The sequence below is a fragment of the Alternaria postmessia genome, assembly GCF_024291825.1.
Source record: "Alternaria postmessia strain BMP 2775 chromosome Unknown scaffold_45, whole genome shotgun sequence".
NCBI classification, from domain to species: domain Eukaryota; kingdom Fungi; phylum Ascomycota; class Dothideomycetes; order Pleosporales; family Pleosporaceae; genus Alternaria; species Alternaria postmessia.
This window is the reverse complement of record NW_026260118.1, coordinates 168,622-195,155: the sequence shown is the minus strand read 5'-3', so window position 1 is coordinate 195,155 and position 26,534 is coordinate 168,622. Positions and strand designations below refer to the sequence as shown.

At 50.9% G+C, this 26,534-nt stretch overlaps 12 protein-coding genes across 12 annotated transcripts; 7 read left to right on the top strand and 5 right to left on the bottom strand.

Moving 5' to 3' along the window:
• Window positions 1-277: 277 nt before the first annotated feature.
• On the top strand, window positions 278-1,240 carry J4E82_007100 (uncharacterized protein; the record flags this gene model as incomplete). The annotated part of the gene is made up of 3 exons (XM_051733349.1): window positions 278-299; window positions 348-679; window positions 737-1,240. The coding sequence occupies 3 exons, from the start codon at window positions 278-280 to the stop codon at window positions 1,238-1,240; spliced, it is 858 nt and encodes a 285-aa protein (XP_051586951.1).
• Window positions 1,241-1,606: 366 nt separating this feature from the next.
• On the top strand, window positions 1,607-3,353 carry J4E82_007099 (uncharacterized protein; the record flags this gene model as incomplete). Its single annotated transcript, XM_051733348.1, has 2 exons — window positions 1,607-2,369; window positions 2,440-3,353. The coding sequence occupies 2 exons, from the start codon at window positions 1,607-1,609 to the stop codon at window positions 3,351-3,353; spliced, it is 1,677 nt and encodes a 558-aa protein (XP_051586950.1).
• A 3,339-nt stretch (window positions 3,354-6,692) lies between these two features.
• Window positions 6,693-7,187, bottom strand: J4E82_007098 (uncharacterized protein; the record flags this gene model as incomplete). Its single annotated transcript, XM_051733347.1, has 1 exon — window positions 6,693-7,187. The coding sequence occupies one exon, from the start codon at window positions 7,185-7,187 to the stop codon at window positions 6,693-6,695; it is 495 nt and encodes a 164-aa protein (XP_051586949.1).
• Window positions 7,188-7,626: 439 nt separating this feature from the next.
• J4E82_007097 (uncharacterized protein) lies at window positions 7,627-8,595 on the bottom strand (the record flags this gene model as incomplete). Its single annotated transcript, XM_051733346.1, has 1 exon — window positions 7,627-8,595. One exon carries the CDS (start codon window positions 8,593-8,595, stop codon window positions 7,627-7,629), a length of 969 nt encoding a protein of 322 aa, XP_051586948.1.
• Window positions 8,596-8,949: 354 nt separating this feature from the next.
• J4E82_007096 (uncharacterized protein) lies at window positions 8,950-10,380 on the bottom strand (the record flags this gene model as incomplete). The annotated part of the gene is made up of 1 exon (XM_051733345.1): window positions 8,950-10,380. The coding sequence occupies one exon, from the start codon at window positions 10,378-10,380 to the stop codon at window positions 8,950-8,952; it is 1,431 nt and encodes a 476-aa protein (XP_051586947.1).
• A 1,499-nt stretch (window positions 10,381-11,879) lies between these two features.
• J4E82_007095 (uncharacterized protein) lies at window positions 11,880-13,874 on the top strand (the record flags this gene model as incomplete). The annotated part of the gene is made up of 1 exon (XM_051733344.1): window positions 11,880-13,874. One exon carries the CDS (start codon window positions 11,880-11,882, stop codon window positions 13,872-13,874), a length of 1,995 nt encoding a protein of 664 aa, XP_051586946.1.
• A 3,810-nt stretch (window positions 13,875-17,684) lies between these two features.
• J4E82_007094 (uncharacterized protein) lies at window positions 17,685-18,669 on the bottom strand (the record flags this gene model as incomplete). The annotated part of the gene is made up of 2 exons (XM_051733343.1): window positions 17,685-17,983; window positions 18,039-18,669. 2 exons carry the CDS (start codon window positions 18,667-18,669, stop codon window positions 17,685-17,687), a joined length of 930 nt encoding a protein of 309 aa, XP_051586945.1.
• A 598-nt stretch (window positions 18,670-19,267) lies between these two features.
• On the top strand, window positions 19,268-19,737 carry J4E82_007093 (uncharacterized protein; the record flags this gene model as incomplete). Its single annotated transcript, XM_051733342.1, has 4 exons — window positions 19,268-19,409; window positions 19,456-19,487; window positions 19,542-19,605; window positions 19,655-19,737. 4 exons carry the CDS (start codon window positions 19,268-19,270, stop codon window positions 19,735-19,737), a joined length of 321 nt encoding a protein of 106 aa, XP_051586944.1.
• Window positions 19,738-20,088: 351 nt separating this feature from the next.
• On the top strand, window positions 20,089-20,949 carry J4E82_007092 (uncharacterized protein; the record flags this gene model as incomplete). Its single annotated transcript, XM_051733341.1, has 1 exon — window positions 20,089-20,949. The coding sequence occupies one exon, from the start codon at window positions 20,089-20,091 to the stop codon at window positions 20,947-20,949; it is 861 nt and encodes a 286-aa protein (XP_051586943.1).
• Window positions 20,950-21,530: 581 nt separating this feature from the next.
• Window positions 21,531-23,349, top strand: J4E82_007091 (uncharacterized protein; the record flags this gene model as incomplete). The annotated part of the gene is made up of 3 exons (XM_051733340.1): window positions 21,531-21,907; window positions 22,023-22,440; window positions 22,489-23,349. 3 exons carry the CDS (start codon window positions 21,531-21,533, stop codon window positions 23,347-23,349), a joined length of 1,656 nt encoding a protein of 551 aa, XP_051586942.1.
• A 264-nt stretch (window positions 23,350-23,613) lies between these two features.
• J4E82_007090 (uncharacterized protein) lies at window positions 23,614-24,381 on the bottom strand (the record flags this gene model as incomplete). Its single annotated transcript, XM_051733339.1, has 1 exon — window positions 23,614-24,381. The coding sequence occupies one exon, from the start codon at window positions 24,379-24,381 to the stop codon at window positions 23,614-23,616; it is 768 nt and encodes a 255-aa protein (XP_051586941.1).
• Window positions 24,382-24,797: 416 nt separating this feature from the next.
• Window positions 24,798-25,660, top strand: J4E82_007089 (uncharacterized protein; the record flags this gene model as incomplete). The annotated part of the gene is made up of 2 exons (XM_051733338.1): window positions 24,798-24,851; window positions 24,965-25,660. 2 exons carry the CDS (start codon window positions 24,798-24,800, stop codon window positions 25,658-25,660), a joined length of 750 nt encoding a protein of 249 aa, XP_051586940.1.
• Window positions 25,661-26,534: the final 874 nt, after the last annotated feature.

The window sequence follows — 26,534 nt, the reverse complement described above, 5'->3', positions numbered from 1 at the left end:
ACAGCTTCTTCTTCGACTGTCCTCAAACCTGGAAATTGTAAGCATGGTAAAGAAAGACGCGAGGCATGGCTAACAGCGTGCAGTCATGAAATCCCGCATACGCTTCGTCAGTTGTTCAATAGCTCCATGAGCCCAGAATGGAGAATCGCTAGCCCTTATTGCCTCGCCCTCGCGCCCCAGATAGACTCCCCAGAGCCGATCTGGTATGCAGGTTGCAAGACTTTAGATGGGGAGGATAAGCTCTGTAAGTGCCTGCCCCGGCCTAAACTCCGCGGCCATGAAACGCATGGCAGATGGCGGTGCGGGCCAGGCCCCTCTTGTCCAATATGGAAACTAATCAAACACAGTCCACTCGCAAACGTACTTCGATGTCAACTATCCTGATCTCGCGCGATGGATCAAGTCGTTCCCAAATGCGGCCCGCTCCTGTTTTGTGACCTTTGGCCAGAACTTCAGCTACTTCGCATGCGCACCCGGACATGGCTCGATATGGGCCGGTATACCTTCGGACCTTGAGAGCAGAGTGAAGAAGTCGCTAGTTACACCAACTTGTGTTGGCATTGGAATGAAAGACGCTTGGTTCGTCTTGTTCTCAAACGGCGACTTGGCGTGGAACTTGAGAGGTTATTACAACTCTTTGAATAAGATCCTTGCTGAAGCTGCGCCGGGTACAGTCAATGTAAGTACAGAGGATATGTTCCGATTGATCGCATGAGTGCAGCACTGATGTTGCCAGTACGTCGCCATTTCGCCGTATAACAAGCAACACTACTTCATCGCATTCCAGGACCGGACCGTCAAGTACAACTTCCAAGGAGCTCCTTCAGAATGGATGCGACTCATGACTGAAGTATTCGATCTCTGGGCCGTTGAGCACTCACGAATGCAACATACCGTTCCGCTACAGGCACAATCATATGCGCATGCGCAACAAGTACCAGCGCAAACATATCTTCAACCGCAGTCAACGCATATCATCAATGCTTCGCGGCTACCTATGGCCATTCCGGTGTCGCCACAATCGGCACCGAGCTCACCATTGCCTATATACACAAGCCCTATACAGCAGAATGCGGTACCAGCTGTCGCATTCGTGGAGAAGACACCGCACTACGGTGTTGCAAATATGCCAGTAGAGCTACCTGGGAATACATTACTCTCTGCACCAAACACAGCGACAGGGTTACCGGAGAAAGAAACAGGAAAAAAGAGAAAAAGCTTTCTATCGAAGCTGTTCTAGGCTACCATCGCTCAGGTCTCAGATTCCGGTTCCGCGATTATCAACCTCGGAATTGCGCGATGTTGTGTGCTTGTGACAAGAACTTGCAGCTTGTATGCGTCGGAAACTTCGCAGATATGCAAGGTTCGTACTGACCTTCCTGATTGGCGCGGACTGCCGAACATGCACTGCCGATCGCGCTGGATATGCTTGTCCACCACAAGAGTGGGAGGGCTATCACGTCACGATGCAGGCCCTTTTCGGTGCTTCTAAAGATATGCCCTATCATCGCTAGATTCGGGATGCAGCTAGCTACGACATACAAGTACAGGTTCTCCGCATTCAAGTTCCTTACAGTATTCTTCCCGCCAGATACCAGTCAGCATCATGGCAACCATCACAAGAGCTTGGAAAGTGGGGGTCTTAGCAACGTGCTTCCTGACAACAATAGCGAGTGCTGCGGGGCCTACAGTCGCTGTTTTGAATGGAACATACGAAGGCTTACATCTTCCCTCGTTCAATCAGGACCTCTTCTTAGGCATTCCGTATGCGCAAGATACCGGAAGTCAGAATCGTTTTCGCATACCACAGTCTTTGAACTCGACATGGAACGGCACGCGCCCCGCCAAATCATACGGAGATACCTGTCCAGACCCATCAGATACTAGCTTCAGCATGAGCGAAGACTGTCTGAGCATCAATATTGTTCGCCCAGCCGGTTCTTCAGCTGGCGATCACGCGAAGCTGCCAGTTGCATTGTGGATTCATGGAGGCAGTTATCAAGTTGGCACCAGCGCGCTTGCGAATTATAACCTCACATATATTGTCCAGCGAAGCGTAGAGATTGGTCGACCTATCATTGCTGCTAGTATCAACTACCGTAAAGGCGGATGGGGTATGATGTACTCTCGAGAGATCCAGGGTACCGGCCAGACAAACCTCTCACTTCGCGACATGCGCAAAGGACTCGCCTGGATCTCAGAGAACATTGGAGCCTTTGGCGGCGACAAGAACACAGTGACCATCTGGGGCGAGTCTGCTGGAAGCTTTGCAGTAGGCCAGCTACTCATGTCCTACGGTGGCCGTACAGATGGCTTGTTTCACCGCAGCATACAAGAGTCCGGATCTGCGGCAACGGCTTGGTACAATGGTGAGTAAGAGATGTCCCTGTAGAACTCTATGTGATTGACACACACTAAATTGGCACACGCGCCTTCTAGGTACTGATTGGTATCAGCCCATCTACGATAACGTCGTTAACAAAACGAACTGCTCTAATGAAGTTGACACACTGGAGTGCCTGCGCACAGTGCCTTATGAGATTATGTTCCCGTTACTTGCGGCTCCGGTTCAAGGTCCCGGCTGGTACCCGACTGTCGATGGAGACATCATTCCTGCCTATCCTACGGAACTGCTCGCTTCAGGCCGTTTCGCTCATATCCCCCACCTCTACGGTACCAACTCTGATGAAGGTACCGACAACGCGCCTGCGGACGGTGTCATCAACACCGACGAAGATCTTCGTGCCTACCTCGCCGGCAGCACAGGCTTCGACTTCCCTGATACGGTTGTCCAGCATATCATGGAGCTCTATCCCAACGACCCCACCCTGGGCATACCCCTTAACACCGACGTGCAGCTTTTTGCAGAGCAGGGTCTCCAGTACAAGCGCATAGCTGCCATCATGGGCGACGCATTCTACCATGCACCCCGCCTCACGGACGCCCGCGCTTACTCCAAATACTCGCCCACGTATATTTACCGCTTCAACACGCTCCCCTGGCAGAACAACAACACTGCTAATGAAGGCGGCAGCGCGCGCGCATACAAGGGTGTCGCGCACTTCACAGAGGTGGCTTTTGTCTTCGCCAACCCCAACTTCTATGGGCCGTGGGAGGAGTACAGAGCGTTAAGCAATCAGATGAGCGCGCAATGGATTAACTTTGTTGCTAGTGGCGATCCTAATAGCAAAGCACTGCCACTGTGGCCGCAGTACAACGAGAGTGCACAAGGATTTGATCTTGTTATCCAGGCAAAGGGGAGAGGGTACAATGGGAGCTATGTTGAGGAGGATACTTGGAGACTTGAGGGAAGGGAGTATTTGAGCAAGTGGGCTAGGAGAAGACATGTTTAAGAACGCAGCCGCAACTTAAGTTCAGGTACTTCCCATAGACAATAACTACATTATAATGCATATTAGTAGCATGCGACATAGTCTGTGATGTAAGAGTACGTAGCAAAGGTATATACATTAGGTAGAATTAGAGGCATAACACTGTCGAAAGTAGGAGAAACCTAAGGTTGAATGAAGTGACACATCTTGTGCAAGAAGCACCAAGCTAGAGACGAAAATATAATCAAGTCAAAAGTGAAGTTGGTAAAAGACACAATCAAGCCAACAGGGGTTCTTGAGAGAGAGCAGCCATATCAAGTAAGGAGAACGAATGAAGAAAAAGGTGATTGATCAAGAAGTCAAGTCAAGCAAACAAAAGAAGAGGTCTTGTGAGGCAAATGGATGCATTGATGCTGAGGCGATACCATGAAGAAGAAGAAAGAGTGAAGTCCAACCCAAGTCCAACCAAGATTCAATCCAACCCGATGAAGCCCAAATCCACCAGCCATCAGCACAATGTCCAAAGCTCTCAAACCCAACCCAAACATCGACCACCGACTGCAGGTATGTTCACCTCGAGTCTCTCATAACCTTTCGCATGCTGCATTTCTCGAAGTTGATCCAGACCCATAAGGGCCGCCATCGAGGTATGCAGGGGTGATGATCTGGGCCGCGACGAACGACAGGCTAGCGGACTAACATCTCCAAGGTAGGCCCAGCTTAGTACCGAAGCACCATAGACTGTCTGTCCTCCAGCACTTTGATGTGAGAATGAATGTCCTCCAGATCATCAACCACCAGCCATGAGGTCTGCCGAAGCAGCCTTGTAGGCCCAAAGCGAGATCCCAGCGAGATCTGTATATTCCGTCTCTTACTGTCTTGACCATAAGTCCTGCACTTCCCACCAGTATGCCAATCCTCCATCCGCTGCTCGTAGGGCCACCTGCAATCCGTCTTGCACCCTGTACCTAATCCTCCTGACGTTGTACGACTCGAGCGGCCGTGAGCATGCGATGCTGCCGTGATGTGTGGAAGGCGGCCTGAATAGGGCTTGAGGATGCTGAGCAGGCTCTATGGTGGAGAGCTGAAGCGGTTGAAGCGGTCCGAAGGCAGCATGCTGAATTTGAAAAGGTTAGCAGGCTGATAATAAGAAAAGAAAGATGGGGGAAGAAACGACGGAGGGAGAGGATAGTTACCATGCTCAAAGTCGAAAGAGGAAGGCGAATGATTGACCATGGCTCAGGGTGATCAAAGGTTGTTGATGATCATCGATAGAGGTCATGTTGGATCAAGGTTGGACCAAGGTTGATTGAAGTGTCGATGACCAAGTAAGGTGTGAGTGTTGTTGAGCAGTGATGTTAATTGAGGAAGAGTGATGCTCATAACGTTGCAAGTGGCCGAGATATGCAAGTGAAGGTGTGATGTCATGTGACAAAATCGAAGTGATCCGGAGTGGTGTTGGAGTGTTGAGCCATGGTCGAATTAAGTTGGAGAAGAAAGTTTGATATAACGTAAAGTGACAGGATGATAGAGAGGTTTGAATTGAGGTAGAATTTGTTGTTGCTAGTAGAAAAAGAGTGTAGGTGGAAGGGTGGAAACGTCCTTTATATATGCGAACTACTGGCCCAAGCGCGGACAACGCTAGGAGCCGGGACTCAAGCTCCGGCCGGGGTTCTGCCGGTGACAGTGAGGTGTAGGTGGGCTCAATAGAGCGGGTATAGAAGGTCTTCGTCGGTAGTGGAAGGGCGGACGCGCGGGCATGGCTAGGTGAAGGTGGAAATCCACCCAGTAGGAGCACGCAAAGCGACATGGTCCGAGCGGCAACTTCAGGTGAGAGCGACTCGGAAATCGGGCACACAAGGCAGCAATTGAGAGTGTGCGAGACGCGTTTTGGCTTGATTGCAGTCACTGAGGTTGAGCTGAACAGCCAGTGCGACGGTGTAGGAGAAGAACAGACAAGCGAGCATGAATAGAAGCGAGAAGATCATAACATAAAACAAAAGATTGGATTATGCGCTCTCCTCACAGCAGACATGGATATTTACATCCTCAATGTGCAAGACCTCTTGAGCATGGCGCTCTGATGTACCTAGGTGACAACTAAAGAGGTTTTTGGCGAGCTTCTTAAAACAACAATCGCAGAAGATAGGCGTGGGAAGCAACCAAAAGCTTTGTTTATATAGTGTGAGCTTTGATCGCCTTAGAGAAAATCCTGCTGTAAGTCGAGTCAGTCTAGATGAGCTGAGCAAGTCTGTGTCTGAGAAGCAGTGAGCAGTGAGCTATGACGTGACTTCATGTTCTTCAAGTCAAAATCTTCATCGTCGACATCAATAATGACGCTCTCTTTGCGAGGAGTTTAAGATGGCCTACATGCTGACTGTTAATGAAGTGGGTGTCGGACTTGCAACTCTGCCAGCAGCAAGCTACGCATTCGCGCCTGCAGTGAACGCCGACACTCAAACGTTGACAGCGATAGATAAAAGCGCCTGCTCCGCTACTAACCGCGCAAAGCTTCTCACTCCCGTTGCTGGGATTGCTCTTAGTCCGCTATGCACCACCTCTGATGCCCACTCGTGCCGGCTGCAAGGTAACATGGAGGCTATATGGCGTGCTGCATGGGCACTGTACTCGGTAGACACATATGCTCCAAAGGAGATAGCTGGACAGCAATACTCGGCAGGACAAGAGTACTAGAAATAAGCCACCTACGGGATGCTGTTGTAGCAGCACGGCAGGTAGACAACATGTCACATATTTAAACAGCCTAGGAGATAATGATAGTTGCGAGGAAGTAGGTTGAGACACACATGGTATTGGCAGGATAGCTATTGTAAAAAAGTAGAGCGCACGATAAGCTAGGTGTTCGAATCAAAGATGTGGGAATTCATGGTCGATGCGGTGGCTACATTAGAAATGCGCATATATTGGGGGCTGACAAGTAATGCAAAACTTATCAAAAGAGTCCGGATCCTCTAGAGCGCCCTCGTAGGACTATGTGCAACCTTTGGGTATCATAGAGAGCTCATCAAGGTAATGTCGTGATTCAGTCCTGCCACGGACATGATTCGAAGAATCGCCCTCAGACTTGGAAGAATCATTTCGAAGTCGTTCTCGGATGCTGCGATTGCGTTGAGATGGCACTCGAAGAAACTTTCGCAACTTCAGTGGCCGCCGGAAGAACGCTCTTATCGAGCTGGTGGCTTGCAGCAAAGGGCGGTTACCCTGGAATAGAGCCATTCTGTGGTAACAGACGCTTCATGGATGCGATTCAACCTTCAGCGCATGTCTGGGACCAGTACAGCGCCGCGCCAATCACCTAGTTCTTGATGATACCGTTTCGTATACATCGGTGTCCCATCCTCATCCGGTATGCGTGTGGATCCAAAAGTCTCTCTCTACCATCCTTCCTTCATCGATACCAGCGAGTACTCCCCGGATCCACTGTGGCGGCCCAGGTAGTTCCCTCTTGCCTTCTGCTGTGGCATCCATGGCATGACCCGTCATTGGGCAAGTTAGAAAGCCACGGTCTTCAACTAATTTGCCCACCTCTTCAACTATCTTTAGACCCTCTCTGGCACTGGCCTTGGCAGCGTTGAGGTTGTCGCGGCGCTCTTGCAGCTTGCGCTCCATCCAGGATGAGGCCTCGTCGATGCCACGGGAAGCGAGGCGCTGGAAAGAACAGAGGAAGCGGTTGATTATGTCGATGAGTATACGATAGAGGAGTTCAGTCGCGATTGCTGTACCAGTCTGCTGGCTGAACAGACGCGACGAGATGAGCGAGGTTGAGTATGAACGTGTTGACAGCGCATTTGATGGCCCTGGACGATAAAGCGTGAGCGAAGAAGATGCCGCCATTTTAGGTGTGTTGCTGGTTTGATTGAAAGGGAATCTTAGTTATGAGTTTGTCAATGAGGGGCTTCGATGCGCTGGAGATGACTATCCTTAAGCCAAAGGCATAAGCAGCGAGCCTTCTACCTTTGTATGCATCATTCCTCAATACTATGCGAACCCTACTACTTATGGCATTTGCGATGCACCAATGAGCTGTAGAATTGGATGCATAGTGGCCCACCGGATAACTCAATATGTCCATGATCGGGGGTCATTACTACCGACCGCGAGATAGGCATCATGCGATCTGGGACGCCTCGCCGGCTTCCACGGACTGCGAGCTGCAGCGCCCCACAATGTCCAAGCTCGACCAACCAGGTGTTCCCATGTCTCTCAAGAGCTTACGCACGTAAATGAGACTCAAAATATTGCCGGCCGTATATCCCACCGTGCCATGCCATCTCTACAGTGTCTGCACGGGCAAATCCAACTCGACCAGCCAAGGTGGGTGTTCAAGCACGCCTGGCTCATCACCCTCCATTGCTGCGTTGACGCACAGAGTCTGCTGCTTATTCTCTCGAAATTCTTGAGCGGCGCCCGGAGTCAAGCTTCTGAATCCTTTCTTACGACATGAATTCTCTCCCATCCATACTTTCGATATCGATCCAATGGGATCGCCTTCCAGCACCGTTTGTCCTTCGTGCCTCAGCACATGCGCTTCGTAGAAGCCGCGACGCGGCGAGTGAATGTGCCCAAAGCAATGCAATCGTGGTTGCACCCTCGCGATAGCGCGTCGCAAATGTTCACACCCCGCACTATGACCGTCAATCTCGTCAAGTATGTATCTCGCTGGGCCGTGGGTCATGACGATGTCAACGTTGTTGGGAATGGTCGAGGTCTCGGTACCAACGTTCTGAGCCCACGACGGGGTGCCTGCAGAGTTGAATCGGTCTTCCTTAGAATGATACTGGAATGCCGATGTGCCGTAGACAGGAGTGTATGGTGATGCGTATATCCTGAAAGTCGCGCCGCATGCTAGCGTGAAGGTATATGTACCTTCCCATAAGAACGTGATGCCATTCTCGCTCGCCTCTGAGCTTGCCTTCGGGCTCACCATTCCGAGCGCTCGTTCTGCATCAGCTTCTTCTCCGCCCTGGGACAGCCAGTAGGACTTGTCCAGCGATATTTCGTGATTGCCACTAATGACAAGTTTCAGGTTAGCTTTAACCTTGCCTAGATGTTGGAGGGCTAGAGAGATGCTTTCTGGGGTGCCGTCTTCGGTCAAGTCGCCGCAATGAAGCAGCACATCGCATGGTGGCAGATTTTCTGGTAACTTAGCCCCATGTGTGTCAGATAGTATGAGGAATCGAACAGGCGTGGAAAGAGAGTGGTTGCCTTCGGGTCGGATTTGATCTGCGGATGTTGAAGCCATCATGAGAGGATTTTCGGGTCGAAGTGCACGAGGGTAGGAAGTATCGGATGAGTAGTCTAGCGTGCTGGTCTAGATAGGGACCATGGTAGACTAGTAACAGTCAGGGACCCATGTACCAGTCAAGTATCATAGATAGATTGTTGTATCCTATAGCACGCGCTCGAAATTGCTGTATGAAGTCACATCAAGCTTGAACAAGACTGCAATGTGCTAATCAAGGATAGTTTAATAATACAAATATTGAAGACATTATATTAGCGTATAAATGGAGATATCTGAATCGACCAAAGCAGTAGGAAACAGCCCGGTTGTTGTCCATCAGCATAGTGATCCGCCACTATATACTTGCTCCATCTACAAGCTTGCCAAAAGCTGAGGTAGCACGCTCTGGCTGGTGTAAGCCCAGCTGGAAGAGCTGTCATGCGCCCTCCACGCGGCACCTGTCCAGAAAGTGTTGCGCTTGCTTTGCAGTCCGTACAGGTGCTTGTAGAATCCGGCGCGGGTAGCCTCCTCACCGACCAACATGTTGTATGGGCTGTGGTTGCTGAATGCGACAAACTCCGGCTCAGTCTCAGTCATATTGTTGGCAGCCTGGAAGCGCTTAAGGTCCGCGATGATCGCAGCCTTAGCCTCCTCGTCGCTCAGATGCTGACCAACCTTGGTGCCGTAGTAGACGAGACTTAGAGTTGGGTTGGCGGTGGGGTTGACATTGTAGATAGCAGGCATGGGTGGCAGCGCGTATGGCTTGTCAAGAGCGAGATTCTGGAGTGTGATGTTCGTAGGGCCAGCGTTTCTGATGATAGAGGTGTAGTATCCGACAGATGTAAATTGGTTAAAAATCTTCAACTCATCGCCGCTAGGGTCGAATTTGGCGAGGTTCTCGGGAGTAGGGGGGATAGCCATAAGGATCTTCTTCGCTTGAATGAGACGGCAGCCCATCGGTGTTTCGACAAGGACCTTGACGCCGCCATCAGCCTTGCTCACACGCTGCGTCTTGGTGACTTTAGAGGATAGAAGAACAGAGTTGGTAGCCTGGAGTTCGGCTGTAAGTTTCTCGAAAAGAAGGCTGTTGTCCATTACCGAGCTGGTCTGAAAGTTCTGCATAGTCTTCAAGAGACCAAGGGAAAAGGTGCGCATCTGCTGCAGAGCGGGGAGCTCGAGGATGTCACCAAAGGCGGAAGTGAGACCGAAGATGGTTTGTACCGCATCAGCGATGTCGTACTTTTGGACGAACTGGCCGAAGGGCATGTACAGATCCTCGGGAACGGGATCTGGCAAATAGAAACCACCCTCGAGTTGAGGATATTTGGCGAGAACCGCACCGTACTTCTGCAGAGCAATAGCCATGGCTGTCTGGTTAGGAGCAGGCAGACCCTGCAAAACCTGCCCAGTCCTGAAGTCAACATTCTGCGTCGGGAGAGCAGGGATGTTGAACCGGGTAGTGGAAAGGTTGAAGCGTGCGAACCATTGGTGCACCAAAGGTTCGTCGTGGTATAGCTTCACACCCATATCAATGGGAATTCCAGTCTCGTTATCCATGTAAGTCTCTGTGTGACCTCCCATACGGGATTTGCTCTCAACGACCACAACCCTCTTTCCTGCGTCCTTGAGTTGGATAGCAGAGTAGGCACCCATACCACCCCCACCAATAATCACGACATCGGTATCGATAACCTGCTCCGGCTTATAGTAGCTGGCATCCATCTTGTTGGCCTTGTTGGGCGCTGCGATGGCCAAAGGAAGGGCGACCACCGCGGCGGCGGCAATAGAAGCAAAGGAACGCATGACTGGAGTAGGTTTGCAGGGAGATAAGAAAGGTAAGGAGTGTGTGGTAATACTTCTCTTACCGACCACCAGACGTGTTGTATTTATATGGTCAAAACATAGCGAGTGATTGTATATGCGGTGGCTCTTCCGGCTCGGTCCTACTGTGTAAGCTGAAGTGTAATTAAAAGTAAGATCGCACTGTCGGAACAATCGACGACAAGCATCACGACTAAGTTCATGCGGGTTGGCAACAGCCCGTCAATAGGGGACTGGGCCGGGGTCTCACGTGCTGACGTAGCGCCGTGGCTATTGCATTCGATGCGTAGGAATCAAGGGCTAGGATGTCGAATAGCTTGCGGTTTCACTATCTGAAGCCTAGAAGGAAGCTGTACAAGAGCGTTTAAGTGCAGTATGGTACTACCAAAGCTAAGTTTGTGATGGTGCCTGATGGTTTTGGGTGATGCTCTCTAGTGCCGATTGCAAGAGCGCGGACCTTGTGCCTTGACATTGATCACCGGTATTGCTGACCGTTGGACTCTTCTCCAGATCAGGCGCAGTACTTTGATGAGTCTTGCCGCTGTCTTAATGCCATTGCTCATGCTGACCCCGCTGAAGCGCCGCGTTCGGAGCGTTCGCCCGACTCTTGGAGGAGTTCGTGGTTTGTCGAGAGTCTGTCGTTGGCACGATCTTCGGTGGCATCTCCGGAGCATTGACGGTGTGTACGAAATGAGAGGAGGTTTTGACTTCACCCACCGTGAAGCTGCGTGGAGGTCTACAGGTGTAACCGTTGCGTAATCTATGTTTCTAATCATTCTCGTTCTGCTTCCAACAGAGTTCTTACCTAGCCATGAAAGTTCTGTACACGCTCATGTGTCACAGTGGATGCGCCTCCGCAGGGCTTGGAAATACGGCAGTGCAGGGCGTCCTTGGTATCACCTACCAATGATGATATTGCGGAGAAGGTTACCCTGTTTTCGAGACGGGGCGATACGTGATGGTAGATGTCAACAGTGTCGCCACTATTCTCAATGGGAAGCTAGCATCATGTGTCTTACATTGCGACGCGCGCAACGCGCAGTTGATGTCGGTGAAATTATGACAGGATAAGTTGTTGGTGTTGATGTGTGGTTAGAGCCCGCGGTAGAAAAGACGGTTAATGTCTAGCCTTGCTGATGGCTAGGTGCAGATCCAACGGTGGGTATTCGCTAGTACTTCCTCAACTACACTTGCAGTAATCCGCCGGCTGGGTACGTTGGATAAGCCAAGGTACCGAGAAGCCATGTAAGACGAAGATCGCTTTGTAGCTGTGTTCTGGGATACCCAGTTGGGAGTGGGACATGTGCTGTGGAATGATGGTAGCGACCCAGGCCGATAGCGCCAACGTGACGGCGCGTCGTTTTCGAGAACCCCGCCATAATTTGGCCGCGACGCTGAAGCGCGACGAGGGATGGATCGCAGAAGGCAGATGCTGATACCACGACAGCCACAAGCTCGCTTTGACCTTTATTGCAACGAAGATGTCGTTGTTTGGTGGTAGCGCCGCGCCATCTCGCTCCTCTTACGTATCTGATGCCTCGTCGTCACCTCCTTCTTCTCCTTCTGCACGCTCATCGCCGTCAGTTGAGGAGGTCTTAGACCCGCGCAACGCGCAAGAAGCACCAAATCTCCATGTGCCGATATCACTCGACATAGACGATGACCTAGACACCGATAGCGGGTCCGCACGGGACGAACCCGACGAGGAGGAAGAGGAAGAAGAAGAAGAAGACGACGACGACGACGACGAACCGGTGCGCCCGAACCGCTTTCTCGGCCAACCCCAAGCATGGCAGAGCCTCACCGAGGCCGATCGCCAGGTAGCAGATTCGCTCGCTCAGATCCAAGACACAGATCTTGCGGCACATCTGTACAACGCCCATGCGCTCAAGCGGCGGTTACGACGACCCGAGGAAGCCACGGCGCAGCTCGAAAACTGGCAGAGTAGGGACAACTGGCTGAAGGCTGGCAAAGACCTCGAATACAAGGATGCGGCAGGCTTCGTGCAGACGGCAATGGTGCCTTCCAAAGAGTGGACGGCATGGCCACTGCCCCCAGCATCACTCTTGGACTCCGACGACGAGCTGGGCGATAGCATGGCGGGCGGTCAGACCGTCGAATGGCCTTCTGCAGGCACAGGCACAGGCATAGGCACACAAGATGTAGGAGATGAGCTCCGAGACGAACTTCAAGCTGTATTTTTACGACTGGCCAAAGAGAGATGGAACTCCCGGGAAGCGGCCTCGTCTGAATCCGACGCCGGCGACTACACAACAGCTTCACGCAGCGAGTCACGATCTCAAAGCCCCAGTCGCGCGCAGTCGCGCTCTACGTCCATGGCTCCATTTCCACCGGAAGATGAAGACGAAGCACACGACGATAGCGACGACGATGAACGCCATCATGCGACTGGAAAGAAACGTGGCAGGAAACCTCGTAACGAGAGACTCACCGAGCCGACTTTGCTAGCCGACGACGCGAGAACACAGCGGCTTCTACAGCCAACGATCCAGGCCATGATGGGAAAGCTAGACGAGCTTGCACTGGCTATCCGCCGAACTCGTGCCAACCATTTCGGTCGCGGCGGGTCGGCAGATTCCTCCATGAGTGACTTCACATCAGGTGCAGAGTCGAGTGCGCCGGAGTCAAGGTCTACATCACGAGCCCGATCGAAGGGTGGAACAAGTCGCGGATCAAGCACCCGACCTCCTTCGCGTGCAAGATCGGCGCGAGCTGCTCACACAGCACAACCAGGAACAAAGACTGCCAAAGATGGAAGAAGGCCTCCCGATAGTGATGCTACCTCAAGTGGAGCATCTGACTGGGAGGCGTCCAACAACATAACCCGCGAACGAAAACGTCGCAGATCCTCAAGCAGCATCGGTGGTAGCGATGCTTCAGAAACACAAGAACTGCAGCTGAGGGAAGGCCTTATGGATTGGAGTGAAGTGCTTGGGTTAGCTGCTGTACAGGGTTGGGACAGAGAAGCTATTGCACGTACGGCTCAGCGTTGCGCAGCTCTGTTTGGTGAGAGCATGTCATTTATGCACTTCCACGAGACTCTTGCTTTGAAGCCTGCTTCCGAGCCTGTGTTCTACACACCTTCAGCTATACCGCCGCCGGCCGTCTCCTTAATCCCGCAGCCTCCAACACCTAAGCGACCCTTCTTCCAGATCGGCACATTGCGTTGTCCGCATGTAGATTGTTATGGGCACGAAAAAGACTTTGCTCTACCTTATCGCGTGGTCGAGCACTGCATGCGAGTCCACGGCTATGACCCTAGAACCAACGATTCTGACAACGAAGAGCGGACGTTTGGTGGTGTGCACATCGATGGGTTCCTACAGCCTGTCACGGCGAAGCCAGGATGGTTAGGGAATGGGCGGGCAAAGGCTGGTAGGGCGAACAAGATGCAAAAGAAGGGACAAGGTCGTAGTCGGGCTACATCAGAAGCTATAATGAGCACTGGAGAATGATTCATGGCCTTGCGCTGGACATGTCCGATATAGCAACACGACAACACATTCGGTATGAAGCACCTGTTCTGAAATGATCCGACCAACATGCCTACTATGCTACCAGCATCTCTTCTGTGCAAACGTCTGACGTATCGGACGTTCCGCTCCACATGTTCAGGCGGGACCCCACATTAGCTTGCGCTAGCGCGATAGCCAACGCGATTTGTCGCGTTGGCTGGAGCGCGACCACCTCTTTCATAATCGCTCCCGCACCCCGCATCGCGGCTGCATCTATCGAGCTCGTCCCTATTGGCCATATCCATCGATAATACATGATTATATCAGTCAATTTATGTTCTCTATGGGCTTTAGTGAGAGGTGACCTTGCATCGTGAGTTGATACCATGGCGCATTCGATCCCTCTTATCACCTCGCCGTGCCCACGCAGTACGTGTTGGCTGTCCCCCGTTGAAATCGCGAACCAAATTTTGAGCTCACACCGCTTGTATAGATGATTATGCGCTGGACGCGTATATGAATAATACCCCTCCGACTACCGGTCCCACGGCCGCTCCGCCGCAGTACTCGCATTACACTCCTTTGCGTTACGCTTCTTCCATAACCGTACCTGTCGAGTACCCCACGTACATGCAGTACCATTCCGACAGCTTGCTCCCGCCAATGTCGAACATGGAAAATATTCCACCTATGGCTGCATTGCGGCCAAACGACGCATCAGAACAGAGGCCAACAAAACGAAAGTCAGATGGAGAACATCCTGACGCCTTCAGAAAGCGACCTAGACAAGCCGTATCGCCAACCAGCCCTAGAGTCCATTCTGCCACGCAAGATCACGCCCAAGCCTATAGTGGGCCTCAGTACGGAACTCAACACAACCCAGTCGAGATACTTTCGAGCCCAGAGCCAACGAAGAGCATACCAAGGCAACAGATGACGAGCTCAAAACAACCTGTCCTGCCGCAAGATCTGCGGAATGCTGGGCTATATGTTCAGGAGCCCAATCTCTCCGCGAAGAAGATTGTATACTACGCGGTAGCAGGTGGGAAAGTGCCTGGTATCTATACAAACTATGATACCGTTCTCGAACAGATTAAAGGCTACAGTGGTGGTTGGCAAAAGAAGTTTCGTACCATAGACGATGCATGGAAATATATGAACGAAAACAGATACCGCGTCGAAATAGCGCTCCAGCGCCAAAGGGAGCGGCAGCAAGAGTCCTACAACTTTGCTCCGACATACGATGCGCACAGGGCTCAACGTACACCTTCACCTCCTCCAAAGTACACTTACCCCCTTCTAACCTCACCTTCCAATCGATTCCAAGGATACGCAAACTACGATCTATCACCTTCCAAAGCAGGACACGTTGTAGGGCAGTCACAGCTTGCAGCAAAGTCTCCAAGACCGAACACTACTGCTAACAAGAACGTTTCTGATCCCGAGATAAGATTGAGCGCAGAACAGCAGAGAGTCGTAGATCTCATCGTGGACGGCGGGAAAAACGTCTTCTACACTGGGTCTGCAGGATGTGGCAAGTCTACTATCTTGAAGGCTTTCGTTCCACTGCTCAAAAAGCAAGGAAAGAACGTTCGGATTGTAGCGCCAACTAATCTCGCCGCGCTTAACGTTGGCGGACAAACGACCTGGAATTTCGCTGGTTGGACAGTGGACAGCATGAACAAATCGTTGGATGTGTTGAAGGCAGCCGCTCACGGCAAAGAAACTTGGAAGAAGTTCGACATGACCGACGTGCTAGTCATCGATGAGATCAGCATGATTGAAAACCTCCAATTTGAGCGATTGAGCGAAGTCATGAAGGCCAGCCGCGCCGGCAAAGCCACTGGCCCATTTGGCGGCGTTCAAGTCGTTGTTACCGGAGACGTAAGTCACTCTACAAGATTCGATGCTGATATGCTAATTACCGTAGTTTTGTCAACTATCACCTGTGAAGCCCTTCCAGCATTGTATGGGGTGTGGATGGAAGCTCATTCATGAAAAGAGAGAAGGAGAGCTACATCATATTTGCGAGAACCTTAAATGTCGCTATGATTTCTGGTTCGACACCGACAAGTGGGCCTTCCGTAGCGAAGCGTGGAAGGTTTGTTGTATACTCCATCCGACTCGTACGGCAGCAACACTGACACAGGCAGGATTGCAAATTCGAACATATCAATCTCACAGAAATTCACAGACAAGACGACAGGAAGTTTATCTCCATACTCCAGAAAATTCGCAGAGGTATAGTTGCCCATCATTGAGACGCCACTGTCGCATATAATTAAACTTGAAAACATGTACTGACACATACTAGATGGTGAGATTGTTAGGCATCACGCAAATATCCTGCTCAATCACACAAAAGAAACCGAAGGCGCCATCCGACTATTCTCCAAGCGCTGGGATGTCGACCGTATAAACAAAGAAAACATTGCGAAGCTTCCTTCACAGCAACTCGCCTACAAGTGTTTAGATAACTTCGTATGGAATGATCGCGAAGACACATCTTTGGAAAAATACTGTGAACAGAAAGAAGATGGTACTCTCAAACAACTAGTATGACGACCTCTGCGAATGTCCGAATATCACTGACTGTCCCACAGAGAGAGCATCGCTACGAAGCTATTGTGCATTTGAAGGAGGGCATGCGCGTGGTGTTACAGGCCAATCTTGAACCCGACGCCGGCCTTGTAAACGGCTCACAAGGCCTGATCATCGGATTTGAGGAATTTGACCCTAACAAGCTACCCCGCGCAGCAGAGGGCAAAGACGATTACGGTGAGCTCAAAGGTACTCATGCCAAATATGCCCAAGGGCAAATTAAAGAATACGCCAATCGGAACCGCCGCCAGCCATGGCCAGTTGTTCGGTTCGACAACGGCCGAACTAAGGTCATCTACGCGGACTGTCCTTGCAACGAACTCGGAAATGTTGACGAGCATGGAGATGAGGGCAAGCTCAGCCTGTTATCGAGGGCACAGATTCCGCTTGTCGCAGGCTATGCCATTACTGTGCACAAGTCGCAGGGCATGACTCTGGATCGCGTTATTGTAGATCTCAAGGAGGCTTTTGAGGCAAGCCAACTCTACGTCGCTCGTAAGTTGCGCTTCATTGATAGAGCTGTAATATATAGACTAATATTTTGAACAGTCAGTAGAGCACGCTCGCTCAAGGGTCTCGACGTTGTGGCACTTCCAAAGAAACCTCTGGGGGGTGCCAATCCACAGGTCAGGGAATTCTTCAATAGATGTAAGTGTCTATGGGCGAGCAACGTGTTAGACATACACTGACTCCTTACACCCGGACACAGACCTTGACCCGAAACAGCCCTGTCCATCATCCCAGACACCGCAAGCATTACAGGCTTCTCAGTCATCACAGTCTTGAGAAGTCAACTCTCCGATGTTCTGCCGTTCCTCTGTGCGTCACTTGCGCGAATGGTGAGCTTCTTGCATATCTTTCATTTGGATACGACAATCTCTCTGGTGGTCGGATCTAGATCTCTGCGTATACCCCATGCCTTTGGTGTTTCGATACTATTTTTATACCAAAACGAATCTCGTTGAATATATTCAACAGCTGTTACTCCTGTAGGAGTAGACGTTGTTGATGAGCATGAAAAATCACAAAATTGCATCACATTGACGAATACAACGAATTAGGCCAGCAAGAAAGTTATGCATACTTCATCATTGGCATAAAGTCGGAATCATATCATGCATTCGAGGATACAAAGAATATACGCGAAAGAAAAGGGGTATCAACTTGTTAAGGAAACTCATCACGTCTCCAACCAGTCTACGTACCAATCTACTCCGTCTTCCGGATGAGACCTTCGCCAGGCTTCACGCGCTGCGCCCACTCGGTCCAGCTGCCATCATACAAGCGCCTCTGTTGTGCCGGGAAGCCAGCTTCTGACAATGCAGCGTCGATGATTGCCGCTGTGACGCCTGTACCACAGCTGTTTATGATTGGCTTAGACGGATCCACCCCCTTGGACTTGAAGATAGCTTGGAGTTCGGAGGCAGGGAGAAGCGTCTTGTCTTTCGAATCGAGAAGGTCCGTGATGGGGACAGAGGTGGAGTGCGGAATGTGCCCAGATGAAAGGCCTAGTAGAGTCAGCTTCACCATGTTGTAGTGTCTCTTATGCAGCTAGAAGCATACCTTCTCTAGGCTCCGGATCAATGCCCTTCCACCGGCCTAAGCTCCTCGCGTCCAATATTTGCACTTCATCCGCACCCTCCTTGCCCAATTCTCTTGCGATATCCTTGACCTCCTCAAAGGCGACGATCCTCTCTTCCTCCAACTTCGGCACTGCATACTCGGTCGGCGCAACCTCCTTTGGCTCTCCGCTCTCCGTTGGGAACCCTTGTTCGATCCACTTGCGGAAGTTGTTCAACACATGCACATTTGGATGTCCGAAGACTCGTAGCGTCCAACCAACTCTTGGGGCTGAGAAGATACCCAGCTCCTTTGTATCATAGACGACTACGCTGTCTTCACGGCGTATACCGAGGTGTCTCATTGCGATTGCGAAGTCTTCGGCAGAAGGAAGCATGTGCGGATATGGCGAGTGAATGTCCTTGACGGCGTCGAGATCGAAGAAACGAGCGCGCGGGATACGCTCTTCAATAAAAGTATTGTACCCATTCCTACCATCGTTGGGCAAAAACCAGGATGCGCAAAGCGGGACGATGCGCGGCTCTGAAGAAAGCTTGCTAGCATTATGCTTCAGAGCTGAATTGAGCTCGGATGGTGAGACGAGATAAGAAGAGAAGTGGTGGTGTGAAGACATTGTCCGTCTACTGCTTGCAGCTATGGGGAAGCGGACAGAGGGAGTGGAAGAGAGTGGGCGTAAAGAGCAGCGGAAGCGTAGGACGAACATATTGGAAGCTGGACGGTGGATACAGTGAACTAGAAAAGGTGTCCTGGTCGGCGAGAAAGAAGAAGGAGCGAAGATATGTGGAGTAGACGGCGAGGTCAAGCTTCCCTATCTGCATCCTCTGTACAGAGGAGGGTCCGCAGTAAGCTTCAAGATTAGTGCGGGGAACTCAGCAAATCTGTCGAAGTGCCATCTACCTTACGCGCACGCAATTTTAGTCGAGTATAACATCATGTGACGCGTTTTTTCGCGCTCGAATATAAAGATCGATTCAGAAGATGATAGCATTACGCGTTTGGATAACGGCATTTGTATGGTCTACGAATTTGTGATTATGATGACGCTGGAAGCTCCAGCTTGAGCTCAGACCCTACTGGTAGCGGAATTAACGCGCCGTGGCCCCTCACCGCCGTAAATCTGCCGCCTCAGCATGTTTTGGTGCTGTTGATCTGCGTCCCACTCAATCTGCGCGCCAACTTCGTGTTCTACCCATTGCGCGACAAAGGACAGGATGAAAGTCACTATACGGGAATGGAATGCTGTCGCCGCATGGCGTTGGGACATGCCAGATGACGATGTCTGTGGTATCTGTCGCAACCCTTACGATAGCACTTGCTCCAAGTGCAAGTTTCCTGGAGACGAGTGTCCACTATGTACGTTTGAAGATGACGAGGGTCGATGAAGACTAACATGATATAGTGCTGGGAGAGTGCAACCATTCCTTTCACATGGTGTGCCTACATCCTCAGAGAGTACCTGTTGCGCCCACAACTAACGTGTCTCAGCACTGTATTTTCTCCTGGCTCAAGCAAGAGAGCTCTCTAGAGAAGTGTCCCATGTGTCGTCAGCGTACGTACAGCTCGAAGCTCACAGAACACCCGCTGACTTGCATTCCCAGCCTTCAAGTCGAAGAGTCAAGACGCGCCAACGGCCACAGAAACCCCAACACAGCCGCAAGAACCCGATACAAGCCCACTGTAGCCTTCAGACCTTAGCACTGATGACGGACATCTCTGAAGAGGCTCGTTACCGACATGCTTCTCGCGTATAGGCTGGGAGTTGGGGCAGTAGTGCTTCACATTCGAAGCGATACTTGGATTATACAGTACTGTTACCATCGGCGTTTGGATTTGGATACCCTAAGGATTTCATTACATACCTCAGCCTATTCACACTGCGACTTTCTCTGTACTTCAGTACTTGGTTCATACCTACGTATCCTTGATGCTGGTAGGGTAGTGTGCATGGACCACGTCCCTTATCGATCGATCACGCATCTTACTAGAGCTCCCAGAACTCCGTTAACTCCAGCCTTCCATCAATCCCCACAACATGTCTAACAACCTCGACACTACAGAACCCCTCTCAGATATTCACGCGTCGTACTCTCCACGATCAACACCGTTGCAGCGCGCCAAACATTCTCCCGACGACGAGCTCCGCGAGCAGCAGCAGCCTGGCGATGCGCCAGAGGACGATGACGATGTACCGTATCCCGAGCCTAGTTTCGAGCAGCCGTTGCTACCACCACCGAACTTCCGACCTTTCTTTACTCTAATCGAAGATACAACGTCGGGCGAGCACTACCACCCGTATACACACTATGTCTTTGCAGACGACGACCCGACCATCATAACCGCCGCATCGATGCGAGGCTTAGGGCTGGATGATACAAAGTACCTCCCACAGGATGCGCCAGGTGGTGGTGAGAGACGACGCAACCAGGGAAGTGAAGAAGGAGACGAGCAAGCCTCACCAGTCGAGTCACCGCTTCCCCCACCTATACCGGGTGTCAAGGAACACTACCTCATAATCGATGTCGCGGCGGACGGACGAACCATCGCAGATGCGCAGTCGCTTTCGTCGGAGTGGCAGATAACGGAAACGGATGTGCGAACAGCTCCGTCGTTCGATGAGGATGCGCCAGATCAAGGGTACATGCTCCGGATTCAAGGCGTTGAGATACCGAGGAAGAGCAAGGGAAAGGGTCAGGCTGGACTGGACAGGCTGAACGAGGCGAGGGACCAACAAGCCGATATCTTCGATGCATTAGACGGATTAGTACAGGGTATCGAGGGAGGACTGGAGACTGCGGGCAAGATCTCGGGCGCGAGGTCAAGAATAGGCGAACAAGGCACACTGGCCGATGCTCGTGAGGATGATATAAGCAAGACGGTGGGTGATCAAGCATGATATCGGCGTGCTCAGTCGTTTCGCAAGTGGCATCAAGTCATATTCCTGGTTTTCATGCCTATCGATATTGAGCGTGCGCTTCAAAGCTGCTACCAAACGTTGACTTATAGAAGAATTGCGGTTGGTGCCGGCTGTGGTTGCCCACATCCAGCGTTCTCGAAATACCATCAATACCCAGCGCACTCTGTAATGAGCGGGTCTTTTATGTTAAGAGTAGCACCACGCTGTCTACCAGTCTATCGCAGGATACGATTCTTACTCAGATGCCATCTTCAACCCTGAAGACATCTCTAATACCGACCTTGGATGGTGCAAAAGTCAGATATGAATCAGCCTAGGATATATCACCTATAATTCGCTTCACAGCACGGTAAAGACAAGGTATTGTGAGTGTCAGTTCAATATGGTTTCTCTCACTTCACTACCCTGAGTCGCTCCTTCCCGCTACCTTCTCTCACCAGGCGAGACGGTATGTGCACGGGTAAATAGTCTATATGATTCAAACTTTCTGCGTCAGACCTCCTCGTCACTCTCGCGTTCCTCTTCTTATCCTTCTCCAGCTTCCACAGGAGTATTCAACGATGGCTATCTTACAAACCCTCCTCACTGTCGCCTCAGTGGCTTCCCTCGCCACGGGCTACGAGCTCAAGGCGACATACGATGCAAGTAATTTCTTCGACGATAGCTCCTTCCGTTTCTACAACGGCTGGGAGAAGTTCACTCATGGTCTCGCTTTCTATATCTCCAAGGAAGAAGCAACTGAACTTGGACTTGCCCGTATCGAGGACGGCAAGGTTCGTCTTGGGGTCGACACAAACCAAGTACTCACTCCAAAGGAGCCTGGTGAGGGCTATGGCCGCAAGAGCATACGATTGGAGGGAGTTCAGATGTTTGATAATGGGCTCTTCATTGCCGATTTTGATCATCTACCTAGTGGATGTGGCATGTGGCCTGCTCTGTAAGCTTGCCCACCTGGAATAACCACAGTTAATTACCTCCAAGGCGTTCAAGGCATTTCGCGCTTCCTGTTCTCTGTGAGATTCGTCGTACATGCAGCAGCTAACCATGTGCAGCTGGCTTCTACACGATAATGCTGACCAAGAGGACTGGTACTCCGAGTTCGACATTATCGAAGGCGTCTCAAAGAATAGTTGGAACGAGCTCAGCATCCACACTGCTCAGATGCCATGTAAGATGCGGGATAATGGCGGTACCGGACAGACGCGCGACGACCTTGAGTGTTCGAGTGGTCACAACTGTGGAGTCAATGGTCCTGACGGCTCCTTCGGCCAGGCCTTCAATGATCGCCACGGCGGAGTCTGGGCAGCAGAGGTCAGCAATAGTGGCATCAAGGCCTGGTTCTTCGCTAGAGGCAGTGAGCCCTCGGGCTTGGACGGTGATCATCCCGATCCTAGCAGATGGGGCAAGCCTGTGATGAACTTTGTTGGGGACAGCTGTGACATCCAGAAGACGTTGGAGAAGATGAAGATCGTACGTATTCCCGTATTCGTTCGTGCCAGTACTCACTGACATGGAAAGATTGTCAACATTACCTTCTGTGGCAAGAATGCGGGTGGCGATACCTGGGCTGGCTACTCAGGTTGCGCTGCAGAAACCCACGACGACTCTTGTAACCACTTCGTTGCAGCTAACCCTGATAAGCTCAAGGAAGTTTTCTATCTTATCAATTCCGTGAGAGTTTACCAGAACGGCGCCGGTAGTGATCTCCCGAAGAACAGCCTCGCATCCGAGATAGCTCAAACAGTCCTCAACTCCACAACGACTGCAAAGCAAGCTGTCATTCCAGTTGCAACGACTACCATCACCACTTCGAACAATCTCATGGCTTTGCCTACAACAATGATTCATGGTACTAACTGCGGCTCATACGACCCGTCAACATCTGCTCCAACCCCAACCACTCTTGCCTCTTTCTACGGCAAGCGTCTTCCAGCGCCGGTTTCCAAGACAGACCCTGAAGTGATTTTAATAGCAACTATCGTCACGACAACGAAAATCATGACGCTGCCTGCGACTCGGACTGGTGGTGATAATTACAGCCCGTACGAGCCTTCCGCCTCGAGAACACTCACCTCTTCCTACACTGGACATCTCTCCGCGATGGCTTCAGAGGCAGCTTCCATGGCTATCACAATCACCACGGTCATAACGGTAACGAAGGTCATGTCTTTGCCTGCGACTTTGACTGGCGGCAACAACTATGGTCCTTATGACCCATCGACGGCGGCTGTCAAGCCTACTGGCACAACCATTGGCGGCATAAACTACATTCCCTTTGATCCGTCGGTTACGTCTATCAAGCTCGTAGGCACAACCACTGGTGGCATCAATTATAGCCCTTACGATCCATTGGCAACATCCGCGCAGCTTGGTGCATAAACTGCCACTGGAGCTGTATCGGCGAAGGCGGTCCATGTCTGCGGATGATGTGGGAGCATATATCGCGCACAAATAGGGCTCTATTTTCTTTCATGTATACCAAGGCGTCATAGACAGAAATATGAGATGGAGATCACAATGTACGGATAAATGAGCAAAAGCGGCAGGACAGACGCAGCGATTTGATTTCAAGATACACCATACAAATGCAGAGATACACAGGTGAATGCAGCGTGCCCTTCATATTTCGATCTAGTATCCTTGCTACCAGGGGATTGTCACGCCGAATCGGTCGACCAATCTCCCACTCTCCCATCCTTCCTCGGTCATACTCGTCAAAACCCGCATACAATCCCCCACACTCTCCCCCACCCCAATTGCTCCTTCCTCCTTCCACTCCACCAGTCCCGTCTCCACCCGTCCCGGGTGCAGCATCAGAAACTGCACATCCGGTATATCGATGACGAAGCTCTTCACTACCGCATTCAGGGCCGCCTTGCTGGCACGATATGCATACCCGCCACCCGCCGTGTTCGCGGATATCGAGCCCATTCGAGATGACAAAATGACGACCTTAGGTTTTGATGAGCTTTGAGTAACAGCGGCTAGTTGGAGGTTTGACAAGAACGATCTGATAACGTTGAAAGTACCCCAGGTGTTGATTTCAAGGGTTTTCATCATGGTCGGGTAATCCATGGCTTCCAGTGTTTCTGCTGCCGCGACGACCCTGTTGCTATCTTTCTCATGAGCCACGATACGTGGAACAAGACCCCGGATACCGGCGCAGTGAAGGACTAAGTTGATGGGTATGGAGCTGAGTATCGATGCAAGGTCTTGGATCTTGGAAGTTGATGTTATGTCAATCTGATGGAATTGAATATTGGTCCCTTGTTGATTGTCAATTTGGATTGGGAAGGATTGGTTGTCGATGCCTATTATGTTGGGCCGTGATGGCAAGGAAGCATAGTGTTGTACGAAGGCAAGACCGAGACCGGAGGATGCGCCTGTTATCAGGATGGTTTCTGATGCCATTGTTTGTGTTAGGTCGGGGTTTTGCGCTGTTGGCGAGTTCGACAGCTGAGGCTTGTAGACACTTGAGAAGATGTGTATAGATACATGGTCAATGTACTCGTCTCAATGTGGCAATTTTGTTGGAAAGGACCTTTACTGCAAAAGTGATGGTGTCGGTATTAGTGGGGGGTAGAGGCACATGCCGCCTATGTTTGCCGATTCCGACAGGTAATGGTTCCCCGCAGTCTACCCGTTAACTGGCAGACAAAGACCCAAACAGGTGGTTCGGCTTTGGACAAGCACATAACGTCTACCTGAGGATGATTCGATGATCGGAAACTTCCAGGTCGATAAATACGGCTTTACAGATCTCCTAGGTATAAAAGAAGCGAATCACGAGAGATAGCTGTAGGGAAGTACACGTCAACGAAGTTGCAATGTTCTACCAACCTGGAAAAGAAGACCACGGATTACCGTACGATCCATTCAAAGTAAGTATGCTTTGCCAGATTTCCAGACGCCATGAAGACAATCAGAAACAGTATTCATCTATCAGAATTATGTACACTCAAAACTCTCTTAGCAGCCACTAAGCCCAACCTAGGCATGCGTCCTTCCCCGACCGATAGGCTGGATATCGACACTCTCACCTGATGGCCACGCAAATCTAGCTCCCTACTCTCAATTCAACAATCTCACCTTCGACCCGCCATACGTAATGTTTAGCGCCAATCAAACGCCTAGCAACTCACAGAAAGATACTGTCCGCAACGTCGAAGCTACAGGAAAGTTTATTTGGAATCTAGCGACGTATGAGCTAAGGGAGGAAGTAAACAGGAGTGCAGTGCAAGAAGAATATGGTGTTGACGAGTTTGAGAAGGCGGGTGTAGAAAAGGAGGACAGTAAGCTGAGTGGAGTTGTTGTAGTTGGCAATAGTGGCGAGGGCAGGAAGGAAATGATGATCCCAATGGTGATGCGCAGTCCGGTGAAGTTCGAGTGCGAGTACTACACTACGTTGCGACTTCCTGGAAACCCGCCTATGGGGTCAGCAGACGTGGTGATAGGGAAGGTAATCGGTGTGCACATCGATGAGCGCGTGTTGACTGATGGCAAGATCGATGTGAGGAAGACGGAGCCGATTGCTCGATGTGGGTACTATGAATATGCGGTCGTGAGGGATACTTTTGAGATGCGCATTCCGGGAGAGGACAAGGCAATTTTAGCGGGGTTAGAGGGGAGTGCTAAAAAGAACGAGATGTTGGATAGGGAAGGGCATGTAGACGATGACGCGAAGCGATGATAGGAGCTGCCATACCAGACAAATATCAGTGGAACAGCCGATGATACCAGTGTGTCTGCCTAAAGGCTGATATGACGAGCAAAATATATACACGAAACATTTTCGTTCCAAATCCCACTCCACAGTCCGGACTTCTGGACGCCAAAACAAGCAGGGTGTCCACGCGTAACAATATGGGCGCAATGATATCAGGTTCGATATCCATGGGACCTTGGAATCTATGTATTGGGACAGCCGCCGTGAAAAGCTTCAACCTATTGACTTGGCCCCAAACAAGGCTTTCTTAGGTAGTGCGATAGCTCCAAGGCAATCAAGCGACATCGCTCTATTGACTTCTCGTGAAAATTAGCAACATCTCCCATATTGCAGCGGCTTCTGGGAGTTCACGTACCAGCCATATAGACCAACTCTTCTATGAAGGCGTCATTCAAGTTTACTTTGTAGCACGGTAGCCACCAGGAAAGGTGTCAACGCAGAATGAGGATGTAACAGAGTCACTAGAACTTGGGCAGGCCAAGCCAACGCCCCAATCACGTAGCATTCGCGTTAGCACGTGGCTGCTTTCGTTCCGAACATGTGAGAACGAATGCTCAACGCCTGTCAAATATTTGGTACTTTGTCGATCGCGCGAGCAAACGGACGACTTTGCTTTTTAGAGAGACGTGTTTCTCTTGCGTAAAATCGCAAGCAGCGGTCGACGAGGAAAGTTTCTTCCAATGAGAAATGCAGAGGTAAGTAATTATGGGATAAGCATATTAAGTAGTAGGCGGAGCAAGCTTGGGATGAGTAACAAGAACATCGCTTATGCAATTTTTGTCTGGTATGATAAGTGCTACAGTAGCTACAACAGCATACAGTGCTCTTGATTCGTCCC